The sequence below is a fragment of the Moschus berezovskii genome, chromosome 12 (genome assembly GCF_049115385.1).
Source record: "Moschus berezovskii isolate FMDL1 chromosome 12, NW_MosBer_1.0, whole genome shotgun sequence".
Lineage (NCBI taxonomy): Eukaryota > Metazoa > Chordata > Mammalia > Artiodactyla > Moschidae > Moschus > Moschus berezovskii.
In genome coordinates, this window is record NC_142471.1 from 87,757,482 (window position 1) to 87,782,220 (window position 24,739).

At 48.2% G+C, this 24,739-nt stretch overlaps 1 protein-coding gene across 17 annotated transcripts in view; it reads left to right on the plus strand.

The window, feature by feature from the left end:
• TACC2 (transforming acidic coiled-coil containing protein 2) overlaps nucleotides 1-24,739 on the plus strand; it is a 232,095-nt gene that overhangs the window by 58,790 nt on the left and 148,566 nt on the right. For all 17 annotated transcript variants that reach the window (XM_088842389.1, XM_088842399.1, XM_055424489.2 and 14 more), the window contains 2 exons: nucleotides 12,248-17,509; nucleotides 18,070-18,183. In XM_088842389.1, the coding sequence (XP_088698515.1) occupies nucleotides 12,248-17,509; nucleotides 18,070-18,183 (5,376 nt within the window). The remainder of the gene's footprint in view (nucleotides 1-12,247; nucleotides 17,510-18,069; nucleotides 18,184-24,739) is intronic.

Here is a 24,739-nt window from a genome sequence, read left to right on the forward strand (position 1 = left end):
CTTTTTTACAGCCTCAAATGCCAACTTTGACAGCAATTAATCTTCCAAAATGTGTCACTGCTGCTGTGTTAGAGCCGGGAAGGAGCCTAGGATGGTCTTTATGTCTTTGACATTGAACCAGCTTGGCCCCCACTAATGTTGACTCATCACCCCCCACCCACCCCCCTGCCATGTAGACCAATGGGATTACAGAGAGACACATCTCAGCAAAATGGCTTGTGGCTGGGGATTGTTCTAACAAGAAATCCTTAGTCACATTTTCCAACTCAGTCTCACACCGGCAACATTGGTAATATCTTCTTTTTCAGAGGGTGGCCCAAATTCCCTGAAAGATTTTTCAGTCATCAAGAGAAAACTGCATTATGTTCCCTGTTGTTGTACTTTGTTGGCTAAAAGAGAAAATTTTTTCTAAAATATGTTAGCAGCCTTATCAAGAAGGAATATAACAAAAATATGTTATTTCTTATTTCACTATTTCTTATTCAAAATTCCCTTGTGGTATCAAAATAAATACCCCATAATCTAATCATATGGGCAAAACTGTCGTTTGCATTTTTCCAAGGATGACTAGTAGGATTTAACTTGCAGTTCAGGAGATCTTCATGTTCTCAGTTAAATATTCTGCTCACTTTCTTGATTTGTGCTTATTAGAGTTTTAAAAATCTTTTTTTATTGTGCATAAAAATAAATATCTCTAAGAAAGCAAAACTATGGTTACCAAGGAGCACAGTGGAGGCTGGGCGGGGTGGTGGAGGTAAATTGGGAATTTGAGGTTGACATATACACACTACCATGTATAAAGTAAGGAAATCACAAGGACTGCTATGTAGCACAGGGAGCTCTAGTCAGTATCTTGTTATAGCCTCTAATGGAAAATAATCTGAAAAGGAATATATGTGTTGTGCTGTGCATAGTCAGTCATATCTGACTCTGGGACCCCATGGACTGTAGCCCGCCAGGCTCCTCTGTCTATGGGATTCTCTAGGCAAGAATACTGGAGTGGGTAGCCATGCACTCCTCCAGGGGATCTTCCCAACCCAGGGTTCAAATCTAGGTCTCCCACATTGCAGGTGGATTCTTTATCATCTGAGCCATCAGGGAAGCCATATATATTTATATATAAATATGCATAAGACAAAAAACTACCTGTATACAGCATTAAAGACATTTAGTGACTCGATGTGAGAGTTGGACTGTGAAGAAAGCTGAGTGCAGAAGAATTGATGCTTTTGAACTGTGGTGCTGGAGAAGACTCTTGAGAGTCCCTTGGACTGCAAGGAGATCCAACCAGTCCATTCTAAAGGAGATCAGTTCTGGGTGTTCATTGGCAGGACTGATGCTAAAGCTGAAACTCCAATACTTTGGCCACCTGATGCGAAGAATTGACTCACTGGAAAAGACTCTGATGCTGGGAAGGATTGGGGGCAGGAGGAGAAGGGGACGACAGAGAATGAGATGGCTGGGTGGCATCACCGACTGGGTGGACATGAGTTTGAGTGAACTCCGGGATTTGGTGATGGACAGGGAGGCCTGGCGTGCTGTGATTCATGGGGTCGCAAAGAGTCGGATATGACTGAGTGACTGAACTGTACTGAACTGTGAATAACATTTTGGAAATTTCACTTTGTGATCACATCTTCCTAATTTTATCCAATAAATATCTTATTAGATTCAGTTCAGTCGCTTAGTCGTGTCCGACTCTCCGCGACCCCATGAATCACAGCACACCAGGCCTCCCTGTCCATCACCAACTCCCAGAGTTCACTCAGACTCATGTCCACAGAGTCGGTGATGCCATCCAGCCATCTCATTCTCGGTCGTCCCCTTCTCCTCCCGCCCCCAACCTTTCCCAGCATCAGAGTCTTTTCCAGTGAGTCAACTCGTCGCATGAGGTGGCCAAAGTATTGCAGTTTCAGCTTTAGCATCAGTCCTTCCAATGAACACCCAGGATTGATCTCCTTTAGAATGGACTGGTTGGATCTCCTTGCAGTACAAGGGACTCTCAAGAGTCTTCTCCAACACCACAGTTCAGAAGCATCAATTCTTCGGCGATCAGCTTTCTTCACAGTTCAACTCTCACATCCATACATGACCACGGGAAAAACCATAGCCTTGACTAGACGGACATTTGTTGGCAAAGTAATGCCTCTGCTTTTTAATATACTATCAAGGTTGGTCATAACTTGCCTTCCAAGGAGTAAGCGTCTTTTAATTTCATGGCTGCAATCAGCATCCGCAGTGATTTTGGAGCCCCCCAAAATAAAGTCTGACACTGTTTCCACTGTTTTTCCATCTATTTCCCATGAAGTGATGGGACCAGATGCCATGATCTTTGTTTTCTGAATGTTGAGCTTCAAGCCAACCTTTTTACTCTCCTCTTTCACTTTCATCAAGAGGCTTTTGAGTTCCTCTTTACTTTCTGCCATAAGGGTTGTGTCATCTGCATATCTGAGGTTATTGATATTTCTCCCAGCAATCTTGATTCCAGCTTGTGCTTCTTCCAGCCCAGCGTTCCTCATGATGTACTCTGCATATAAGTTAAATAAGCAAGGTGACAATATACAGCCTTGACGTACTCCATTTCCTATTTGGAACCAGTCTGTTGTTCCATGTACAGTTCTGACTGTTGCTTCCTGACCTGTATACAGGTTTCTCAAGAGGCAGGTCAGGTGGTCTGGTATTCCCATCTCTTTCAGAATGTTCCACAGTTTATTGTGATCCACACAGTCAAAGGCTTTGGCATAGTCAGTGAAGCAGAAATAGATATTTTTCTGGAACTCTCTTGCTTTCTCCATGATCCATTGGATGTTGGCAATTTGATCTCTGGTGCCTCTGCCTTTTCTAAAACCTGCTTGAATATCTGGGAGTTCACGGTTTACATATTGCTGAAGCCTGGCTTGGAGAATTTTGAGCATGACTTTACTAGCGTGTGAGATGAGTGCAATTGTGCGGTAGTTTGAGCATTCTTTGGCATTGCCTTTCTTTGGGATTGGAATGAAGACTGACCTTTTCCGGTCCTGTGGCCACTGCTGAGTTTTCCAAATTTGCTGGCATATTGAGTGCAGCACTTTCACAGCATCATCTTTCAGGATTTGAAATAGCTCAACTGGAATTCCATCACCTCCACTAGCTTTGTTCGTAGTGATGCTTTCTAAGGCCCACTTGACTTCACATTCCAAGATGTCTGGCTGTAGGTCAGTGATCACGTTATCGTGACTATCTTGGTCATGAAGATCTTTTTTGTACAGTTCTTCTGTGTATTTTTGCCACCTTTTCTTAATATCTTCTGCTTCTCTTAGGTCCATACCATTTCTGTCCTTTATCGAGCCCATCTTTGCATGGAATGTTCCCTTGGAATCTCTGACTTTCTTGAAGAGATCTCTTGTTTTTCCTATTCTGTTGTTTTCCTCTATTTCTTTGCATTGATCACTGAGGAAGGCTTTCTTATCTCTCCTTGCTATTCTTTGGAACTCTGCATTCAGATGCTTATATCTTTCCTTTTCTCCTTTGCTTTTTGCTTCTTTTCTTTTCACAGCTATTTGTAAGGCCTCCTCAGACAGCCATTTTGCTTTTTTGCATTTCTTTTCCACAGGGATGGTCTTGGTTCCTGTCTCCTGTACAATGTCACGAACCTCCGTCCAGAGTTCATCAGGCACTCTATCTATCAGATCTAGTCCCTTAAATGTATTTCTCACTTCCACTGTATAATCATAAGGGATTTGATTTAGGTCATATCTGAATGATCTAGTGGTTTTCCCTGCTTTCTTCAATTTAAGTCTGAATTTGGCAATAAGGAGTTCATGATCTGAGCCACAGTCAGCTCCTGGTCTTGTTTTTGCTAACTGTATACAGCTTCTCCATCTTTGGCTGCAAAGAATATAATCAGTCTGATTTTGGTGTTGACCATCTGGTGATGTCCATGTGTAGAGTCTTCTCTTGTGTTGTTGGAAGAGGGTGTTTGCTATGACCAGTGCGTTCTCTTGGCAAAACTCTATTAGCTTTTGCCCTGCTTCATTCCGTGCTCCAAGGCCAAATTTGCCTGTTACTCCAGGTGTTTCTTGACTTCCTACTTTTGCATTCCAGTCCCCTATAATGAAAAGGACATCTTTTTTGGGTGTTAGTTCTAAAAGGTCTTGTAGGTCTTCATAGAACCATTCAACTCCGGCTTCTTCAGTGTTACTGGTTGGGGCATAGGCCTGGATTACTGTAATATTGAATGGTTTGCCTTGGAAACGAACAGAAATCATTCTGTCGTTTTTAAGATTGCATCCAAGTACTGCATTTCGGACTCTTTTGTTGACCATGATGGCTACTCCATTTCGTCTAAGGGATTCCTGCCCACAGTAGTCGATATAATGGTCATCTGAGTTAAATTCACCCATCAAAAAAAAAAAATCCCAGATACCTCTTCTAATGGGATTGTAGTTTTATTTTTGATATTTGACAGTTAAGAAGCATCCAAATGACCAGAAATAATTATTATGCCATAAATGTATTTAAGTGAATTTCTGTTTTCTTGTGCTAATATCTACATACATTTGAAGTACAGTGACGGACAGAAGGAAGAGACACAGAATTCATTCCAGCCACAGGGAAGGCTTGTGAGTCACACTTCAAACCCAGCACTGAAGCTGGGAACCATGCAACTGGGTCAACCCCACATGAGGGTTGCTGAGAAAAATCGATGACAAGACAGGTTTTTAACTTTCTTTGGAATTCAGTTGCCTGTACCCACTCCACTATGCTGGATAATGGAGTCTCATGTGTGTGCCAACACATCGGCCTTTCAGTTCAGTTCAGTTGCTCAGTTGTGTCCGACTCTTTGTGACCCCATGGACTGCAGCATGCCAGGCCTCCCTGTCCATCACCAACTTCTGGAGCCTATGCAAACTCACGTCTGTTGAGTTGGTGATGCCATCCAACCATCCCATCCTCTGTTGTCACCTTCTCCTCCCGCCTTCAGTCTTTCCCAGCATCAGGGTCTTTTCAAATGAGTCAGTTCTTCACATTGGATAATAGAGTCTCATGAGTGTGCCAACATGTTGACCTTAAAGTCATATAAAAGTTCATGTGGCAAAGTGTAGGCTAAATATTAAGAATGCTTTGGTATTTTATCCACCCTTGCACATACCCGTTTCTTCCCAATAACTTTTTAGACCCTACCAATATTTTCCTTTCATCTATTGCTTGAATTACTCAAACATTGTGGTCTTTCTTTTTTCTAACACAGAATGAGCACAGAAAAGAGTTAAAACTGCATTTAAAATATACAGCTGAGTCTGATGGGGCTGCCAAGGTCAGCAGGCTCCCTGGCATCCATGTAGGGAGCGTTGTTTGGACAAGTTAGGACCGTGAATGTGGATCGGACCTAATTTGCTAGGATCGCAAAGAAGTTGCTGAAGAGGTGCCTGTCTCTGTGAAATACCATGTTACGGTTGTTAAAGCATGGTGGTTGTCATTGCCTTATTAACTTGAGAGTTTTTGCACAGATCACTCAGAATGTAAATTTTTTCTCTGAAGTCTCTGGAATGGTGATCCATACCCACAGTGCAGGAGTCAACCTAAGTGAGCAGTTATGGTGTCAGTTAAAAAAAAAATATTTCTTCACTATCTATTCATCCCATTGTCAACTGAATAAAAAAACACAGAGTGAGAGTTGTGAGTTCAGTTTTACTGGGGGCAAAATGAGGACTATAGGCTGGGAGACAGCATTTCTGAGAATTCTGAGGAACGGCTCCAAAGAGGCAGGGGGACAGGCAGTGTTATACATGATCCCAGTGAGGGGCGTACGTGCAGTCAAGCACACGTCTTGGTAGAAGCTTGCTGCTAGTCACGAGAAGATGTCTCCACTAATGATTTTAGTCCTTTTTTAGATATGTGCATGAAAAAACTGGTTTAAAGCTCAACATTCAAAAAACAAATATCATGGCATCCGGCCTTATTGATGGGGAAAAGTGGAAACAGTGGCAGATTTTATTTTCTTGGGCTCCAAAATCACTGCTCTCTGGTGGCTCGGAGGTTAAAGCATCTGCCTGCAATGCAGGAGACCTGGGTTCGATTCCTGGGTCAGGAAGATTCCCTGGAGAAGGAAATGGCAACCCACTCCAGTATTCTTGCCTGGAGAATTCCATGGACGGAGGAGCCTCATGGGCTACAGTCCATGGGGTCCCAAAGAGTTGGACACAACTGAGCGACTTCACTTTCACTTTAAAATCACTGCAGATGGTGACTGCAGCCACAAAATTAAAAGGTGCTTGCTCCTTGGAAGGAAAGCTAGAAGAAACCTAGATGACGTATTAAAAAGCAGAGACATTACTTTGCTGACAAAGGCCTGTATAGTCAAAGCTATGGTCTTTCCAGTAGTCATGTACTGCCCTGAAAGCTGGACAGTAAAAAAGGCTCAGTGCTGAAGAATTGATGCTTTTGAACTGTGGTGTTGAAGAAGACTCTTGAGGGTGCCTTGGACTGCAAGGAGATCAAGCCAGTCAATCCTAAAGGAAATCCGTCCTGAATATTCATTGGAAGGACTGATGCTAAAGTTGAAACTCCAATACTTTGGCCACCTGATGTGAAGAGCTGACTCATTGGAAAAGACCCTGATGCTGGGAAAGATTGAAGGCAGGAGGAGAAGGGGACAACAGAGGATGAGATGGCTGGATGGCATCACCAACTTGATGGACATGAATTTGAGCAAGCTCAGGGAGATCGTGAAAGACAGGGAAGCCTGGAGTGCTGAGTCCAGGGGTCGCAAAGAGTCAGACATGACTGAGCGACTGAAAAACAACCACCTATCCATCCATCTGTCCATTCATGCACACATCCATGCACCCATCCACTGACACATTCATATATTCAATGTTTGCTTTATGCCAAGCACCAAAGACATAATACTTAAAAGAGGCAAGACCCCGTCTCCATCGTACTCCAGAGGGAGAAGTGGTCATCCTTCTTGATGGTAGCCGTGACTAGTGCCCTCTCTCGGTGGGTCTGTCGAAGGAGGTCTGATCCCAGAGGCCAGGCCAGGGAGGCTGCATTGAGAAGTGGAGATTGGGTCTGAGATTCTCAGGGAGAAGCAGGAGTGCTCCAGCTCCAGGAAGATGCAGGGATGGGGAGCTCTGTGTGGGATGCTGCAGGAAAGGCAGGCCGGGGCACAGATGACTGCAAACTGAAGTCATCACCGGAGGGCCTTCCCATAAGGGTGACGGGATCAGGCTTTCACGTCTAAACTGTAGTTCTGGCTACAGCCTGGAGAACAGAGTGCAGGGGCCGGAGTGGGTGGGAGAAGAGTTTGCTGCCCTGGTCCAGGAGAGGCGAGGCCAGCAAGTATGAGGCAGCCAGAGGCGGCAGGAGCCTGGAGCCAGGCAGGGCTTAGTCTCACTTTGTACCAGGAGCTCTGCGTGCGACCCGGGTCTGGTCTGGAAGCTCTGTGTGGATATTTTTTCGTTTGTGCATTGAGGGGCGGGGCGACATCCACTCTGCCTGGCTACTGTGTGGATTAAATGTCATCAGAACTGAAAAGTGCTTAGCGTGGGCTTGGCCTTAGTATACTGAGGATGTGGCAGCTGTCCATCTTGGCGATTTTGCTTTATGGTTTTGCTGGTTCCCTTGAAGCCTGGTAGTGCAGAGACCATGTTTGTTTTTCCCCCAGCCAGTCTCCTTCCTCTTCTCAAGCATTCCTAGTTGGCTTGAGTGTGCATTTTCGGAACTACGCCTTAGGAACCCATCTGGATGTGATTGTCTCCCGCCCGGGTGGTGGGGAGGGCCCTCTCTGCATCTTCATCATCTGCTTGGCCCTTTGCTGCAGCAAATCAGCCCTCCTCCCAGGGCTCTGCACTCCGTGCCTCTCCCTCTGTTGGCGGGGGGCATCGGGGCTGCACCGGGGAGGCTGTGGTCCCTATGCTCTGCCCTCCTCAGCTCAAAGGCAGTGCCCCCGCCTTTGGGTGGAGAGCCTTGCATTTAGAACACGCTGCCCAGCCCACAAGAGCTCGCCTTTAGAGTCTGAGCTCCACCTCCTACACATTTTTTATTCCATCTTGAAGCACAAAAGGACATTGTGCAAGCTCCAATTAATACAGGACCCTTACAGATGACTTTGTAGAATTTTTCCTGCCCTTGGGCAGATCTCCTTCTGGTGAGTGACTTTAATCTGGTTTAAAAGTTTGCTTCTGATGGGCACCTGGAGATTACAGGTGCTCAATTCGGGTGAAAGAAAGCCAAGATTGGGTTCTTATTTTGAAGGGAGTCCATGCTCACACTCTGGGGGATGTATCCCTGGCTGCTCTCTTGTAAGACCCGCAGGTCTTCAAGGTGCCCTAGTGGAGTGAATTCATCATCCTGTCCCCAGACAGTCGTGACTTCAGGCAACCTGAAGGGAAGTCACACACTCTCCTGAGTTGGCCACTGCTCTCGGAGGCAGATCAGTGAAGCCGCTTTGTTCTTCTGCTGCCAGTGCAGAGGGAGCTGTGCTCTGTGCTTCTTGAACAAGCAGACATCAGTAGGAATGCTTCATTTCTGAATTATATGACATTAATCTCACTAGCTACTAAACGATTTGACCCCCTACTTAATGAGTGGAACACAATTAAGCATAAAGTGCCTATTAAAAGGAAAATAGCCAGGTTCACAAGTACAGAGTTGCTGGTTCTGGAACAACCCATTGAATTTCAGAAATCCTGCTCTGCAGAGGTCAAGGAATGTTACCTGCAATTCTAGTGGTTTCACCCCTATCAGCACAAGGCCAGGACTCTCCATGGGCACGTCTGTCCTAGTGACCACTTGAGGATTGGAGGGACTCATGTAACTTAACCCTCTTTAGTTTTCTCTTCTTTGCTCTTGTGAGCTCTGCTTTTTGTCTGAAAATGCTAATCTCGTTGAGTTAGTAACCAACTCTGTCTCAAGTCCATCTGAGATATTTTCAGTGTCATATGTGCAGAGGCATTACTTTACCATTAGGGTCCGTCAATGGCAACCCACTCCAGTACTCTTGCCTGGAAAATCCCATGGACAGAGGAGCCTGGTAGGCTGCAGTCCATGGGGTCGCTAAGAGTTGGACACGACTGAGCAGCTTCACTTTCACGCATTGGAGAAGGAAATGGCAACCCACTCCAGTGTTCTTGCCTGGAGAATCCCAGGGCCGGGGGAGCCTGGTGGGCTGCTGTCTGTGGGGTTGCACAGAGTCGGACATGACTGAAGTGACTTAGCAGCAGCAGCAGTCAAAGCTATGGTTTTTCCAGTAGTCATATGAGAGTTGGACTATAAAGAAAGCTGAGCACTGAAGAATTGGTGCTTTTGAACTGTGGTGTTGGAGAAGACTCTTGAGAGTCCCTTGGACTGTAAGGAGGTCGAACCAGTCCATCCTAAAGGAAATCAGTCCTGAATATTCATTGGAAGGACTGATGTTGAAGCTGAAACTCCAATACTTTGGTCACCTGATGTGAAGAACTGACTCATTGGAAAACACTCTGATGCTGGGCAAGATTGACGGCAGGAGGAGAAGGGAATGACAGAGGATGAGGTGGTTGGATGGCATCACCAACACAATGGCCATGAGTTTGAGTAGGCTCTGGGAGTTGGTGATGGACGGGGAAGCCTGGTATGCTACAGTCCATGGGGTCTCAAAGAGTCAGACACGACTGAGCAACTGAACTGATACTGAACTCATGTGTAGAGATGGGCATTAAATCAGGATGACTGGTGTAGTGACATCTGAACACACCTCCTTCGAGGTTGTCATGTGATGTCATGTATAATTCATAGGTGAGGGGCTTGGTGAGAGGCTAGAATGGAGTCAGGTAAAGAGCCTCTTGCCTTCTGTCCCAGTTCATTCAGGCTTCTATAAAAATGGCATAAACTAGATGGGTTAGCCAACATACATGTGTTTCTTGTGATTCTGGAGGCTAGAAATCTAATACCAAAGTGCCAGCAGATTTCAAATCTGGTGAGGACCCACTTCCTAGTTCATAGGTGGATGCCTTCTCTGGGAGTCCTCACATGGCAAAAGGGTCAAGGGAACTCTCTGGGGATCTCTTTTCAGTTCAGTTCGGTTGCTCAGTCATGTCTGGCTCTTTGCGACCCCATGAACCACAGCACGCCAGGCTTCCCTGTCCATCACCAACTGCCGGAGTCTACCCAAACCCATGTCCATTGAGTTGTTGATGCCATCTAACCATCTCATCCTCTGTTGTCCCCTTCTCCTCCTGCCCTCAATCTTTCCCAGCATCTCCTTTATAAGGTCATTAATCCCTCATGACTTAATCACCTTCCAAAGACCCTCCTTTCCTTATACCATTGAGAGGGTTAATAGGAAGGCCAGAGGTCCCCAAGTGGCGGGAGGAAATAAACTGCAAGTGGCAGACATTTCCCCCCCTTCTCTGTTGAGGACACCTGGTTCTGCCTGAACTTAACTTTTTTCAAACCTTGAGATAACCAATGCATTTTTCTTATAGAAGTGTTTTTCTTGAACTATGTTAATGAAACTATGTATTTGCTTTAAAATTTGTCTTTCTTCAAACCAGTTCGCCTAAGACAAACCTTTTTTTTTTTCTTTTCTCAGACCTTGGGCTGATAATGGCTCAGCAAACCAATATTCATGTCAATTGTGTTATGGCCAGGGATGACACACCTTGTGCCATTCTATCTCAGAAATGTATAATGTGGGCGAGGGGCCTGGTATAAATCCCTCAGCCTTGAGGTGTCTCTCTTGTCTGATTAACAGCTTGCTAACAGACATAAAACACCTTGCTAAAAACTAGCAAGCAGGCACTCTTTCTGTCTCCTTCTGATGTCTATGTCAGAAGTTTTCCCTGTCTCTTTTTATGCTTTTATAATAAAACATTGCTACACAAAATCTCCTTGTAGTCAAGCCTCGTCTCTGGCCCCGGGCTGAATTCTCCTTCGGAGGCCATGAATCCCATGTGGCACATGGCTTGCAACCTCAACCTTTCACCATCATCTTGGGAATTAGTTTTCAACATATGAATTTTGGAGGACACAAACATTCAGTCTCCCTCCTTAAAAGTTTTTGCTCTTGGAGGCATAGAATAAATAAGAAGATCATGGTCCGTCAGATTCAAGCTTAACCCCTCTGTTCTTAGGGTTCTTCTCTGCAAAATGGCAGTAGTAATATCCACCTTGCAAGGCTATTGGTAGGGTTAAATGAGATAATCCATGTAAAGCACTGATGTTCAATAAATTTCATCCATTAGTATTTTCCCAACCTTTCATTTTGGAAAATTTGAAGCCTTAAAAATTTTGAAAGGATAGTAGAATAATATCCAATATACCCATTGCAGTTGTTTGTTCACGGTGCCATAGAGAAACCCACAGATTGGGGAGCTTCAGCAACAGAAGTTTGTTTTTTCACAGTTCCAGAGGCTGGAATTCCAAGGGTAGGGTGCTGGCAGAGGTGGCTTCTGGTGAGACCTTTCTTCTTGGTTCGCAGGTGGCACCTTCCTGCTGTGTCCGCTGTGGCCTCTTTGTATGAGTAACTCCTAGTGTCCACCTTTGTCTTTCAGGGACTTCGATTCTCCTGGATTAGCACCCCACTGTTATGACCTCACTTAAATTTAATTACCTCGTTTAAGGCCCTGTGTCCATATATACAGTCAGATTATGGATTAGGACTTCAATGTGGATTTTCAGGGGGACACAGTTCAGTCCATAATTGTTGTTTTTGTTCAGTCACTAAGTCACATCCAACTCTGTGACCTCACAGCATGACAGGCAGGCTTCCCTGTCCTTCACTATCTCCCACACTGCTCAAACTCCTGTCCATTGAGTTGATGATGCCATCCAACCATCTCATCCTCTATCATCCCCTTCTCTTCCTGCCCTCAGTCTTTCCCAGCATCAGGGTCTTTTCCAGTGAGTCGGCTCTTTGCATCAGGTGGCCAAAGTATTGGAGCTTCAGCTTTAGTATCAGTTCTTCCAGTGAATATTCAGGGTTGATTTCCTTTAGGATTGATTGGTTTGATCTCCTTGCTATTTAATTTCCCTATTCATTACTGACCAGCATGGAAAATCTCAGACTGAATGTTTGAGATTTCTCTGCATTGATTTTTGGAGAAAGTCATGGTTGTGGGTGCGGTGGGATGGGGAGGGGGCTGTCTTCATTTGGAGGATGAGCCGCATGAGGATGGTGTTTTACGTCCTTTAGTGGGAGAGGGGCGGGGTGATTCTGCCTGTGCTTTACTCTCTCCTTGCCATCCATGAGAACTGATGCAACATTAAATGTTTTCATTGTTGGCAGCATCTGGCATGGAGGTTCCAGCTCTGCTTCTGAAGGTGCTGCCCGTCCAGACCCCTGCCTCGTGTCCCCAGAGGTGACTGAGCCAAGAGAGAACCCAGGGGCAGCCAGAGGCCCAGAAGATTCTCCACGTCCCATCGCATCAGAGCCCCAGGAATGGGAGAGTCCCTCGTCCTCCATGCGCTTTGCTGAGGGCCCCCCGGACGGTTGCTTGGCAAGCCCAGAAGGGGAACCTGAAGGTTGGCCCCTGGTTCAACACACTCAGAGGGAACTTTCTCCAAATGGCCCAGGAGAGGCCCCAGCAGCCTCTGTCCCTCAGGACGACAGCTTGACTCAGCGCAAGGTGGTTTCTGTCATCCCCAGTGCCGGAGGAGAGGCAGGCTCGAAGGAAGAAAGGCAGAGACTGTCTTCCTCCAGCTCCACTGACCAGTTGGCAGGACTTCCACCAGCTGCTCTTCCGGAGCCAATGAAGGTGCAGCTGCGTGGAGAGGATGCCCGGCCTGGTGATTTCGAGTCCCAAGGGCAAGAGGCTGCAGCTGGCTTTCCATGGCCAGAGTCCCAGCAGGGAGCCCCCAAGGCTCCTGCCACCCAACTAGGCCAGGAGAGCTCAGTCAGCCTGGAGGAGCCTCCCGTAAAACTGGAGACCTCAACCTCGCAAGAGCCAGCCCCCGAATGCCCAGTGGAGGGGCCACTTCAGGATTTCACCGATGACGTGGTATTCCTCGGGGCCTGCCCTCCCACTGGGACCAGTTCAGGGGCTATCCAAGAAGCCAAAGCAAAGGCCGATTTCCAGGAAAGCTGCCAGCGGCCGATGGGAGCACTCCTGCCCGCAGAGCTGCTCTGGGATTCACCGGGTCCTGCCCTGGCACCGGGGGACAAGGGCTCTTGGGAGGAGACTCTGGGTGCCCTTGATGCTCAGGGTCACTCGCAGATTGGGAGCCAAGATGCTGAGCCTAGTCAAGTCACCTGGGCGGCGACAGGTGACCAGCCCGAGGGAGTTTTGTTCATGAGCCCTGAGCCTGCCCCACATGCTGAAACCGAGGATGTGGGTCCAGCTCCAAGCCTCCCCTGCCAGCCAGCTGCTCTGGCCTCTGTGGCAGCAGAACAAGCCAGGGAGATGGTTTCCATGGCCGAGATGCCTGTTGTTACAGATCTGGCTACAGAGCAGGCAGAAGCAGGGTTGTCAGGACCGGAGAAGCAAGCATCAGACCTCAGAGGAGAAGGAGAGGGTCTGGAAGGAGGCCCCAGAAAGATTCCTGCTCCTGCCCCGCCAGAGGAGAGTGCCGCGCTTGGGAATAGGGAGCTAAGTCGTGAAGTCCAACCAGAGGTTCCAGCTCTCCCCGCTCCCAGTGCATCAGATGAGAGTGCCAGCAGGTCACCAGGGCCGAAGGATGAAGCTGAGCCCCCCGAAGGCCCCGCTGTGGCTAACGAGGAAAGCAGAGTCTCTGGGGCCGATCCTAGAGGACAGGGAGCAGCCCCAGGGCCCCTTGAGGGTACAGATCCTGGAAATCTACAGGCAGAGCAGCCCAAGGCCTGGGACTGCAAGCCTGACCCAGATGTGGACGAGGATGAGGTTTCACAGCTGACTGGCGATGAGGAGCGCCAAGGCCTTCCGAACACAGTCCTAGCACAGCCACTCAGAGAGGAGATCCCTGGGCACACAGACAGGTCTGACTCTCCCTCAGAAGATGCAGCTTGGAACATGGTGGCCCGTGGGATGATGGGAGAATCTCAAGTGGCCCACGCATTGGGTTCACTACACCAGCTCCCTGAACAGCATCCCAGCCCACCCTCTGGGCTGGAAGGAGCTGGTGAGCATGTTCTTCCCCAGGGAGCCGTCTGGGCGGGGCCAGGACCGCAGACCAAATGTCCCGACACCCTTCATGACGTGGAGGGATGGGGAAGAATGGACTCTCTTCCTGCTTTAGAATCTGAGAAATCGGATTTCCTGTCGGCTCCTGCTCCAGAGGTTGTCCCCAAAGCCCAGGAGGTGGAGAGCATGCCTGAAATAAAGTCAGGGAGCCACCCATCCGCACAGAGGCCCGACTGTGGCGAGGGGGAGAGCTCGCTGACATCCCCTCACCCCCGTGGGCTGGGGTGTGACACAGCTGGACAGGAAGTCCACGCCTATGGGCCCCCTCCCCCTGAGGAGGAGAACTGGGCAGTGGACTGTGGGCTCACGACGCTCAGCCTGGAGCAAGATCGGCAGGGAAACCTATCCCACCCGGGGAACAGCGGTATAGAAGTGACTGCCTCCGAGAGGCCCTTACTGTGTCCTGAGAACCATCTCCAGACATCCCAGACACAGCCAGAAGCATCGGTCTTCGATATGCTCAGGGAGACATCCCAAGGGTGCGAAAGCAAGGGAGAGACTTATCCAGGTGATACGGATTTCAAGAACCTGGGTGCCGATTCTCCGCAAATCCACATACCCGTGGGACCACGGGAAGATGTGAACTTGTCCACTCGTGGAGGAAAGCAATGGGCTTCTGAAATGGAACTTCAAAGTGAGCTCCCCAAAGGCAGTCTGTCTGATGCTCCGAGTTCACCTCCCAGGGACACAGTTCCGGAGAATCCTACGGTTGAGAAGTCGCAGTTGTCAGCACCCATGAAGCCTGAGTTGTCTGCACTCGGGGAGAAGGGGCAAGAGGGAGAATGCAGCGGCAGTCAGCCGTCCAGGAGCTCATCTCCTGCAGCAGACACCTTCCAAGACCCTTCTCTTGCAGATAGCTTGAGCAGAAAGGAATATAGCTGTGCTGGGCAGGGGCCAAACGAGTCCCAACAGGAGCTGGTTGATGGGCTGAACGCCGGCAGCCAGCATGAAGAAGCATGTCTTGAAGACTCAGGCATTTCAGGAGCAGCTGACGCTTGGCCCCAGCTCCAGGACTTGGGCAAGACAGAGAAGGCAAGTGGGAACACCGTGGGGGCCCCACCTTGTCAGCCTGACTCAGTAGCTCTCCGGGAGGCAGCTCACAGCCAGCCGGTTCCAGCACCTACCAGCCCCCAAGCCACACCCGCCCAGGATGCCCCAGTGAGGGAGGCAGGTGAAGAAATCCAGGAGGGCGGGCAGCAACCGGGGTTGGTCCCACAGAAGGAGATGGAGCACCTCACTGCCTCGGATGCAGAGGTCCTGGAGCTTTCTGGAATTTTCCCATCAGCCAAGGATCAAGGTGTGGATGGTGCTGAGACTTGTGGAAAGGCGGATGGAGGAGCCCTGGGGATGTGGCAGGCTCCCGGGGAGCCAGGCTTCCTCCAAACAGAGCAGCGCTCCTCCCCTGGGGAGGAAGCCTCTACCTCTGCTCTAGGTGAGCAGCCCTCGGCCAGCTGCGAGGATGCCTGGCCACTAGCCAGGGAGCTGGCTGGGAGTCCCAGGAGCGTGGTGGATCTTTCTGCAGCGCAGGTCGTCCCCGACCCAAAGAGGCTCCTGCCATCTGGACCCCCGGAGGAGGCTGCCCCTGGTACTCCTTACCTGCACATCGAGGGTGCTGCCAGGAAAGGCCTGGAAGACAGTGTCGGGAAAGCTGTTTCACCGCAAGGCCCTGGAGCCCCTGGAGAAAGCCCTTGTTCCACTCAGGAGGCCCTGCTTGCCTCGGAAAAGGCCTCCTCCAGGGAGGGCTCTGCTGAGTCCTCCCTCTCGCAAGCAGGAGCTGCAGGTGAGGGAGTCTCTGCAGTGCCAGCCAGCCCTGGAAGCTCCAAAGCTGTGATCTCGGAGGGTCCTGTGGACTCTGTGCCCTACCTGGACAGGATGCCATTTCTGGCCAAGGGTAAGGAGACCACGGGGGAGGAGAAATGGCCAGGAGCTCCCGGTGCAAGTGCTGAACCCGGTGAAATTCCAGCACGCCCTGTCAGTGAGGAGAGCAGGGCAGGGGAAGCAGCAAGAGAGACCGAGGGCAGCGGGGAGAGGATGCTAGAGCCTTCCAAGGACCCCAGGCGGGGAGCTTCAGCTGGTGTAGATGCAAGCTGCAGGCAGACTGGGATGCTTGCTGGGTTGCCTGATTTCAGGGAGCACATCACCAAGATCTTCGAGAAGTCTGTGCTTGGAGCCCTGACCGCCGATTGGCCCCAGAGCACACAGGGAGAAAAGGCAGGATCCAGGAAGAGGGTGATGGGCAAGGGCCTCACGGTGCCAAGCCCAGAGAAGCTTCCAGATGGGACTCAAGGAGTGGCTGTCGCCCCTCTCCCCACCCTTCCCACTGGTCTCTGGGTGGACTCAAAGGAGAGCAAGCCAGAGCTGTCTGTAGAAGCTGAGATTTCTCATCTGGGTTCCCAGGATCCAGCTCCAGGAAAGCTGCCTGGGCTGGTCTGGCTGGCCGCGGAGCACACCCTGCCGGGCGCCAGTGAGGGGAAGGAAATGAGCGAGGCCCCGCAGATGCTGGCGGACAGCAAGAAGCCGGAGGGGGCCGGGGAAGGCTGGTGGCCGGGACCTGGAGGAGGCCAGCCCCATTCACAGCAGGCCGGTGGCCCACAGGAAGCAGCTTCGGGTCTGTCTTCACAGGCGGCTTCTCCAGAGATTTCCGGGGCTGACTTACAGGTGGCTCCCCAGAGCCGTGGAGAAGGGGATCTCGGTCCAGATGACAGCATTCCTTCTGGAAAACAGCGCCAGGAAACAGCCCGCCAGGACAGTCAACCCAGAGAAGATGTTCCCCGGGGCTCTTCTTACCCCGGGGCTCTGGGTAACATGCCAGGATCCACCTCTGCCCAGGGAGCATCTCCCCACGGGGACGTCCCACCTCTGCCTGAGGCCATCAGTGAGCCCTGCACCCCAGACCCGCTTGAGGGTGAGAGGAGGCGTACAGGTGCAGCTGGCATCTCGGAAACACAAGATGCCCTGGGCACCCAGGGTGCCCCAGAGCCCCCAGCTGGGGAGGTGGCAGAGAATCCGCTGGAACCCGGCTTGGAAGCCGGAGCTGCTGGGGAGGCAGAGGGTGACGTCACTTTGAGCACAGCTGGGACCCGGGCATGTGTGTCCGAGGACCTGCCTGAAACAGGTACTACGAGAATGTTCTCTGGTGTGGCTGCTGCCTGGGCTGTGCCAGGAAGCCCTGGGGACCCAGGCTGCTTGGAAGGGGCTCTGAGAATGGATGCTGAAGTCGCCCCAGGTGGGGGCCGCCCGGCCGGGCCCCCACAGGCCGAGGAGCAACCCAGGCCTGAGTTCCCTGCTTTTGCGGAGGACGGGAAGATGGGCGTCTCCTTACCCCCAGAACCTGACGAAACTCGGGGCCTGAAGCTGCACAACCTGGATCCAGAAGCACTGGATGCTGAGAGGTACTTAGAATAAATTCACACGCCAATACGGGGTCAGCTGTAAAAGTGAGTCTCATTTTTAAAAGTCAAAGTGATGAGTGGCTTTAAAGAAGCTACATTTTTCCGTATCTAATTGTTTAAATTTCCCTACTTACAATCTCTGGATGTGCTGAGAGTCTGAAAACATGTGAGAAATGGTTTGGAGGCGTCTGTTTGGTTTGGAGGAACTGTCTGTTTAACACATCTTTTTCCCTTTCCCTGTGTTCTTTAATTCTAACTGAACTGTAAAGCATGAAATGTTTACAGGCCAGCAGTAGACTATGGGGTCATAGGTTATGGTCAGTCAGACTGTTTTTCTGGTGTCCAGATACATTTGCTTTTGAATCTGGATTTATTTATGCAGAGAGGCCTGAATGATCCCAAAGCATCTCAAAGCTTTTCACTGCCTGAAGCTAATTTTTTTTTTCTAGAGATTTTCATGAAGTAGCCACTTAAAGCTTAAACTGGGAAAAGGGCTTTTCAATAGGACATGGAGAGAAATGCCCTTTCTAAGATGTATTGCTTTCTTTACATTATCCCAGAAAGATCACCAAGGCTGGCCCATCCACGTTACCTTTGGTTCCTGAGAAGGATGCTCCAGACATCACGGACGGGGTTATTTCAGATGATGTCAGCTGTGCGGGAGGAGCAGAAAGGTCAGTGAAAAGGCATCAGCCTTTGGAGAACCCTGCCTTCCTTTGGCAGAGACATGCTGGATGTTTTGCAAAGGATAGTACTGCTAATGTATGCATCTTAATCTAAGAAAGATGCACCTAGCCGTTCTGATTCTTTGTACAGTGCCTGAGATAACTATGATCTCCATTGCTTGTATAAAGGAGTTGTTTTCACATTTGAGCTTATCTTGGTTTTTCTTAACATCTTTATTGAGACGTAATTCACATACCATGTCATTTGTTCATTTAAGGTATACAAGTCAGTGGCTTTTAAGATATTCACAGAGTTGTGCAGTTCTCAACTCTGTAGTCAGTTTTAGAAAATTGTCATCCCCTCCAAGAAACCTTGCACCCCTTAGACAACACGCCCCGTATCTCCCAACTCTCTGAGCCTGACATCTCTTAATCTAGTTCATTACCTTTTGAGGGAAACGGGTTCAAGTCTGATTTAGTCTTGAGCAGGACTGTCTGATCACCAACAGCAGCCATGCGCTCTAGGGAGGAGGACAAGTGACAGATGCAACAAGGAATCCCAGACCTTCACACTTTGCAGTGTACCTGCCTGTTCTTCCCTAAGTGAAATGCCGCCCGTGGCTGGGCACCAGCTGCTGCTGGGAAATGACATCCTTCAGGGGAGAGGGAGGTGCTTTGGGCATAGACACATTCTGAACAAGCTTTGCAGCATCCTTAGCTCTTTGGCTTCTCCAGAGCTCTGTGTGTGTGTGTGTGTACATGTGTGTGCACACTCAGGCAGGCGCATGCTTATGTGAGCGAGGCGGGGTTGGATTTTAAATTAGTACCTGTGGCTAGCCCAGAGTATCCTACCAAACAGCTGCAGGCATTTTGTAAATGATTTGATGCATATTTTGCACACGCCAAAAGAATGCATGATCACCTGTTTTTCGAGTCTGAGCACTTCCACCCAACTGCCTTGCCTTCCAACAAGGGCAACTCTCATAACTCTGGGCCAACAGAGTTGCAAGCCCTGTTGCCAAGACAGATACAAGTTTAATCTGCACTGGACACTTGTCTCTACTGCTGACTTAGCACAAAATTCCCCACAGCCCTTGCTCATATGTATTTTTGACATTCGCAGTAAAAGTGTAGGAAAAGATGTCTAACTTGAAAAATCTTCTCCTTCCTCTCCCCACAAATGTTATATTAGCTCTTTCTTCAGTCCCTGGATGTTTTATCATCCTTCCTGGAGAACAAGAAGCTCTTAGGACCAGGCATATAGTAATTCAATAAATATTTCATGACTCGATGTTTTAATCACTTTTAATTTTAAAATTATAATTTCTAAATTAACATTAGATATGTGTAAGGTATAGACTCTGATGCTGGGAGGGATTGGGAGTGGGAGGAGACGGGGACGACAGAGAATGAGATGGCTGGATGGCATCACCGACTCGATGGACGTGAGTTTGAGTGAACTCCGGGAGTTGGTGTTGGACAGGGAGGCCTGGCGTGCTGTGATTCATGGGGTCGCAAAGAGTCAGACACGACTGAGTGACTGAACTGAACTGAACTGAAGGTATAGAAAAGTATAAGGAAAAAGAGAAAAATCCACCACCCCACCACCTAATAATTCCTGTTATTTATAATGTTAGTGTGTGCACAAACATGCATTATGTTAGGGTAGTTTCATCCACTGTTTGTTTTTTTTTCTTCTATTTAAATTCTCAGAGTCCTTTTTTCCTGCTGCCATTAGAACTCTTTGCAGACATAAATCTTAGTGGCTCAAAGTGAATGACTTATCATAGTTTACAGAGCAGTAGATACTGACCTTAATATAATGGGTGTTCTGTGCACTTTGCTGTGGTTGAGGATTTGTTGGGTGATAGACTTTCAGATTCTCGAGTTGTGTTGTTCATTTTCGCAGCCCTTGTCATGTGTGCGGAGATGTGCTGTGAGGGTAAAACGCATCTCAGATGTTGAAGACTTAGTGTTGATAGCTTATGGTGAACGATGTCGGATTCGTGATCTCCGAAGAAGATTTAGCTTCAGGACCAGGGACCAGGGACCAGGCTTGATCACTCAAGAGCTTTTGTGTAGCAGAGTTTTATTAAAGTATAAAAAGGGACAGAGGAAGCTTCTGACGTAGACATCACAAGGGGGACGACGAGTGCTCCACTAGCTAGTCTTATCAAGGCCTTAAATGCTTTTGCCAGACCCACTCCCTCAACATACATTTTAAATTAACAAGATTAGAACTAGCAATAGAAAGGTCTTACCAGACCCATTCCCACTACCTACATCTTTTGTTTTATTGTGTAATCATTAGCTCTGCTTAAAGAAAATAACATCTTCTGTGACTAAGATAAGACTAAGGAATGTAGGGAAAAGTTTGTCCTTTTCTCCTCCTTGAGAGCCCTGGACCCCTTCCTCCTTGAGGGCCTCGGACTCCTTATCAACCTACCTAAGAATTGGCTCTCTCAGTGTGAAGAAAAGAATACAGGGAATTCCCTGGTGGTCCATTGGTTAGGACTCTGCACTTTGAACTAGAATCCCACAAGCTGCATAGTGCGACCAAAAAAAAAAAAACAAGAAACATTATTAATAATTTTATATTATGTGTTAAAATGGTAATATTTTGGATCTACTGGGTTAGAATATGTTATGGAAATTATTTTCACATTTTTTTCTTGTTTTTAATGTGGCTCCCAACATTTAAAAATTACCTAAGTGGCTTTTGCATTCATGACTTTTGTGACCCGTGTGGCCTTGCATGCTCAGTTGTGTCCGATGCTTTGAGATCCCTTGGACCTCAAAGGATGTCCTCAAAGGACTCCTCAAAGGAGTCCGTCAGGCTCCTTTGTCCATGGGATTTTCCAGTCAAAAATACTGGAGAGGGTTGTCATTTCCTCCTCCAGGGGTATCTTTCCAACCCACGGTCTACTTCTATTTAGATCATTTGCTTTGCTCTGGTCCTTGAAGGAAATGAGGATGGAAGAGGGCTCACCTTTCCTGTGCTTTGGGTTCCTAGGAAAAAAGCGTGCTACTCTCCCATTGGCTTAAGATTTCCAGAAAGCATTCCGGGTGGGGTGACCTCTGGCTCCCTCTCTCTCAAGGGCAATTACAGGGACAGCCACATCTGAGCAAATGGACCACAACAGAGTCTACTTTATACTCAGTAGACAATCGAAGGTCTCCAGAAGGTACAGACCAGCTCTGTCCAATTGAAACAGGACATAAGCTGCAAATATAATCTTAAATTTTCTAGTAGCCGTATTCAAAACAAATAGAAATTATTAAAATTTTTAATTAAAATTAATTTAAATAATACATTTAAAATAACATAACATGTGGACTTCCCTGGTGGCTCAGTAAAGAACTTGCCTGCCAGTTCAGGAGATTTGGGTTTGATCCCTGGGTTGGAAAGATCCCCTGGAGAAGGAAATGGCAACCCACTCCATATTATTGCCCAGGAAATCCCATGGACAGAGGAGCCTGGAAGGCTACTGTCCATGGGGTTGTAAAAGAGTCGGGCATGTCTTACCAATTAAACAACAATAACAAAACCCAATATATGACAGATATTATCACTTCAACATGCAATCAATATATAAATTATTAACTTGCTATTCTGCATTCTTATTTGCATATGAAATCTCTGCATGCTGGGGTGTATTTCATACCCACAGCACATCTCTGTTTGGACTGGTCACACATCAAGCCCTCAACAGTTCCATATGGTGAGTGGCTGCTGCCTGGGACACCCCAGCTCCTCCCAGAGCTCTCAGAGTCATCAAATGATCCATAAAGTCAAGCCTTCCCACAGGGCCCCCAAAGGCTCGCCTTTCTCAGCCCAGCAACTCCATTGCTACTTTAACACCAGTGCTGGGAATGCTTCTTTGCCTTGGGGGGAAGCTCAGTAGCTCTGGTGGACCTACCCTGAGGGAGCTGTGCTGTGGATCTGAGCGGGCCTCAGAGAAAAGCCGGCCAAAGTCGGGCGTGTGTGTCCTGGGAACGGCAGGTGCTGCACGTGAAGGTAAATTCGGCAGCAGTCTGGGGGAGGTTGTGTGGTCACACTAAGGCGGATGCTACCAGGAGCTGGGTGGTGGCGGAGTTTGGGTTCACACCCAGCTGTGTCCCTTACTGGTTTCATGTCTAATTTCAGTTTGCCCATCTGTAGAATGGGGAGGTCACAGCTGTAATTGCCTCCCTGAGTTGCAGTGAGGGCCAGGATAAGTGATCAAATGCGATCGTGGTGCATTCCGGCCCAGGCAGAGGTTAGGTTTTCTCTTTTCAATTCTGTGGGATGGGCTTTTCTCCTGCAGTGAACTGAGTGGCCAGTGTTCGTCTTCCTGGGGTGGAGGTTCCAGCCTGGCGGTCTTTCTTTTCCAGAACTAACTTCTTTGTTAAAATGTCTTCGTGGCAGAGGAGAGGCAATTTACTGCCCACGACGATCTGCTTCAAGTTTAAAAATTTTGAGATCGTGTTTTATTGTAAAAGTTTAATCCGTGTTTTTTTATTGTGTATTGTATTGTATTTCAACATAAAAATAATACTTCGAGTTGCCATGAGAAGAAGCAAGTCAAACCAAATTTTCTACTCTCTTGGTTATCGGGTGACAGTTCTGTTGAAGCTGCTGAAATTTGGAGATTCTTTTGACTTGGTTAGAGCTGATCCCACCGATCAGACTCAGTACCTGAGAAGTGTCTCTTTTCTGTCTTGGTGACAGGATCATTTGAAAACTCAGTGTCATTTCCGTGTAGATGCAGGGAGCAGATATTTTGCTGCTTTATTTCCCATCTTTTGAAGTCAGATTGGGCCTGCTGGTGCATGTGCTGTGGGTATCCTGTGGCTTGCTCACCTCCACCTAAGGGGTATGTGTACACCCAACTCTGAGAGACAGGCGATGATAGTGTAGCTGTGGATTTCTGTATACGTTGTGTGGTCCCTCCCTGTGGAAGATTCTGGAACCCATAGATTTTATTTTCAGAATGTTCTACAGAAGACGCTTGAATGATTTTGACTTTGTATCCATCCAGCTGTCTTCAGGGGACGGAAAGTCTATTATTAGAATTTGCCATTTTGCTTTCAAGCCACTGATGATCAGATGTGTAGTTCTGAATCCATTGTGGACATCACCAGGCTTGCTTTTGCTGAATATTTATTTCAAGGGGTCTCTCTTTTCTTCCATTTGAGGAAATGGCTGGAAAGGTATCATTTTCAATTACGAGTGCATTTGAGAGAATTAAATTATTCCCAGATGCTTCAGGTCTTTGAGTACACCTGGGGCTTCCCTGGTGGCTCAGAGTTGAAAGCGTCTGCCTCCAATGCGGGAGATCCGGGTTCAATCCCTGGGTCGGGAAGATCCCCTGGAGAAGGAAACAGTAACCCACTCCCATATTCTTGCCTGGAGAATCCCATGGACAGAGAAGCCTGGTAGGCTACAGTCCATGGGGTCGCAAAGAGTCAGACACGACTGAGCGACCGACCGAACCCAACGAAGGCTCAACCACAGGGGGCAGTTGGTTGAGGAGCAGCCGGAGGCACCAGCGAGGTCTAGCCGGCCTCTTGCCCAGGAGGCCCTGGCTGGACCTGAAGGCGGGGCTGGAGTGGGTTGCCACCCTTCCTCCTACTCTGTCTGCTTCTTCTCTCTCCTTTCTTTCCAAAATTAGCAGCGGTGATACCATGTTTTCAAGTTTAAGAATAAGGTTTTGAAGAGGGCTATAGTCATGTAAATTAAGGAAAGGAAAAGAAGCTAGCAAGCCTAGCAGATAAAGCCAGACCCATCCCATCCCCACCCCCATCCTTCTGGGTTTGATTGTATATGATGTTGCTTGGACTATTTTAAAGTTTCTTTTGAGAAGTTTTGGGCTATTACAGGGCTATTACAGAGCTACAAGTCTGACACTTCATTCCCTTGGAGCAGTTTTCTTCCCAAATAGGAGACTATAGAGTAAGACAGAGGGTTCATATCCCAGCAAACTCTTCCTGGCTGTGTGATGCCTGGAGAAGCTGCTTGACTTTTCAGTCCTCAGTTTCCAAATCTATTAGATGGGAAAAATAACACTTCCCTGTTAGGGGTGGAATTAAGATTAAAATGGAATGTTTGCAAAGCGATCTAGTATAATGCCTGATATATGGTAAGTGTAAAATAAAAATGGTAACCGTTATTTTCATTTTCAGTGTATTTATTCAAAAATACATCTCGAAAATTAAGCAAACAAAGAAAATGCCCAAGGTCTCCAAATGAAATGGGAGCAGACCCTGCAGGGAGGGGGGAACGTGAGACTGGGTGAGATTGTGCGTGCCTCTGCTTCTGTCTGTCTCTGTCATATGGGAGCCCCACTAATGCTGCCCGGCTCACGGGGGCTTGTTAATGGTTCAAAGGGACCGCAGAACTAACGACTCTATAAATGATGTGGACTTACATTATGATCAACAGCTTCAATCACTGTGAACCATCGTATTATAAAAGTCAAAGGACCTTTTAAAATTCCACCTTTATGTTCTGAAGGTTTTGTGTTCCACAATTAAAGCGATGTTTTTTAGAGGTGAACCCGTCCTTTGGAAAAATGCCAAGTCG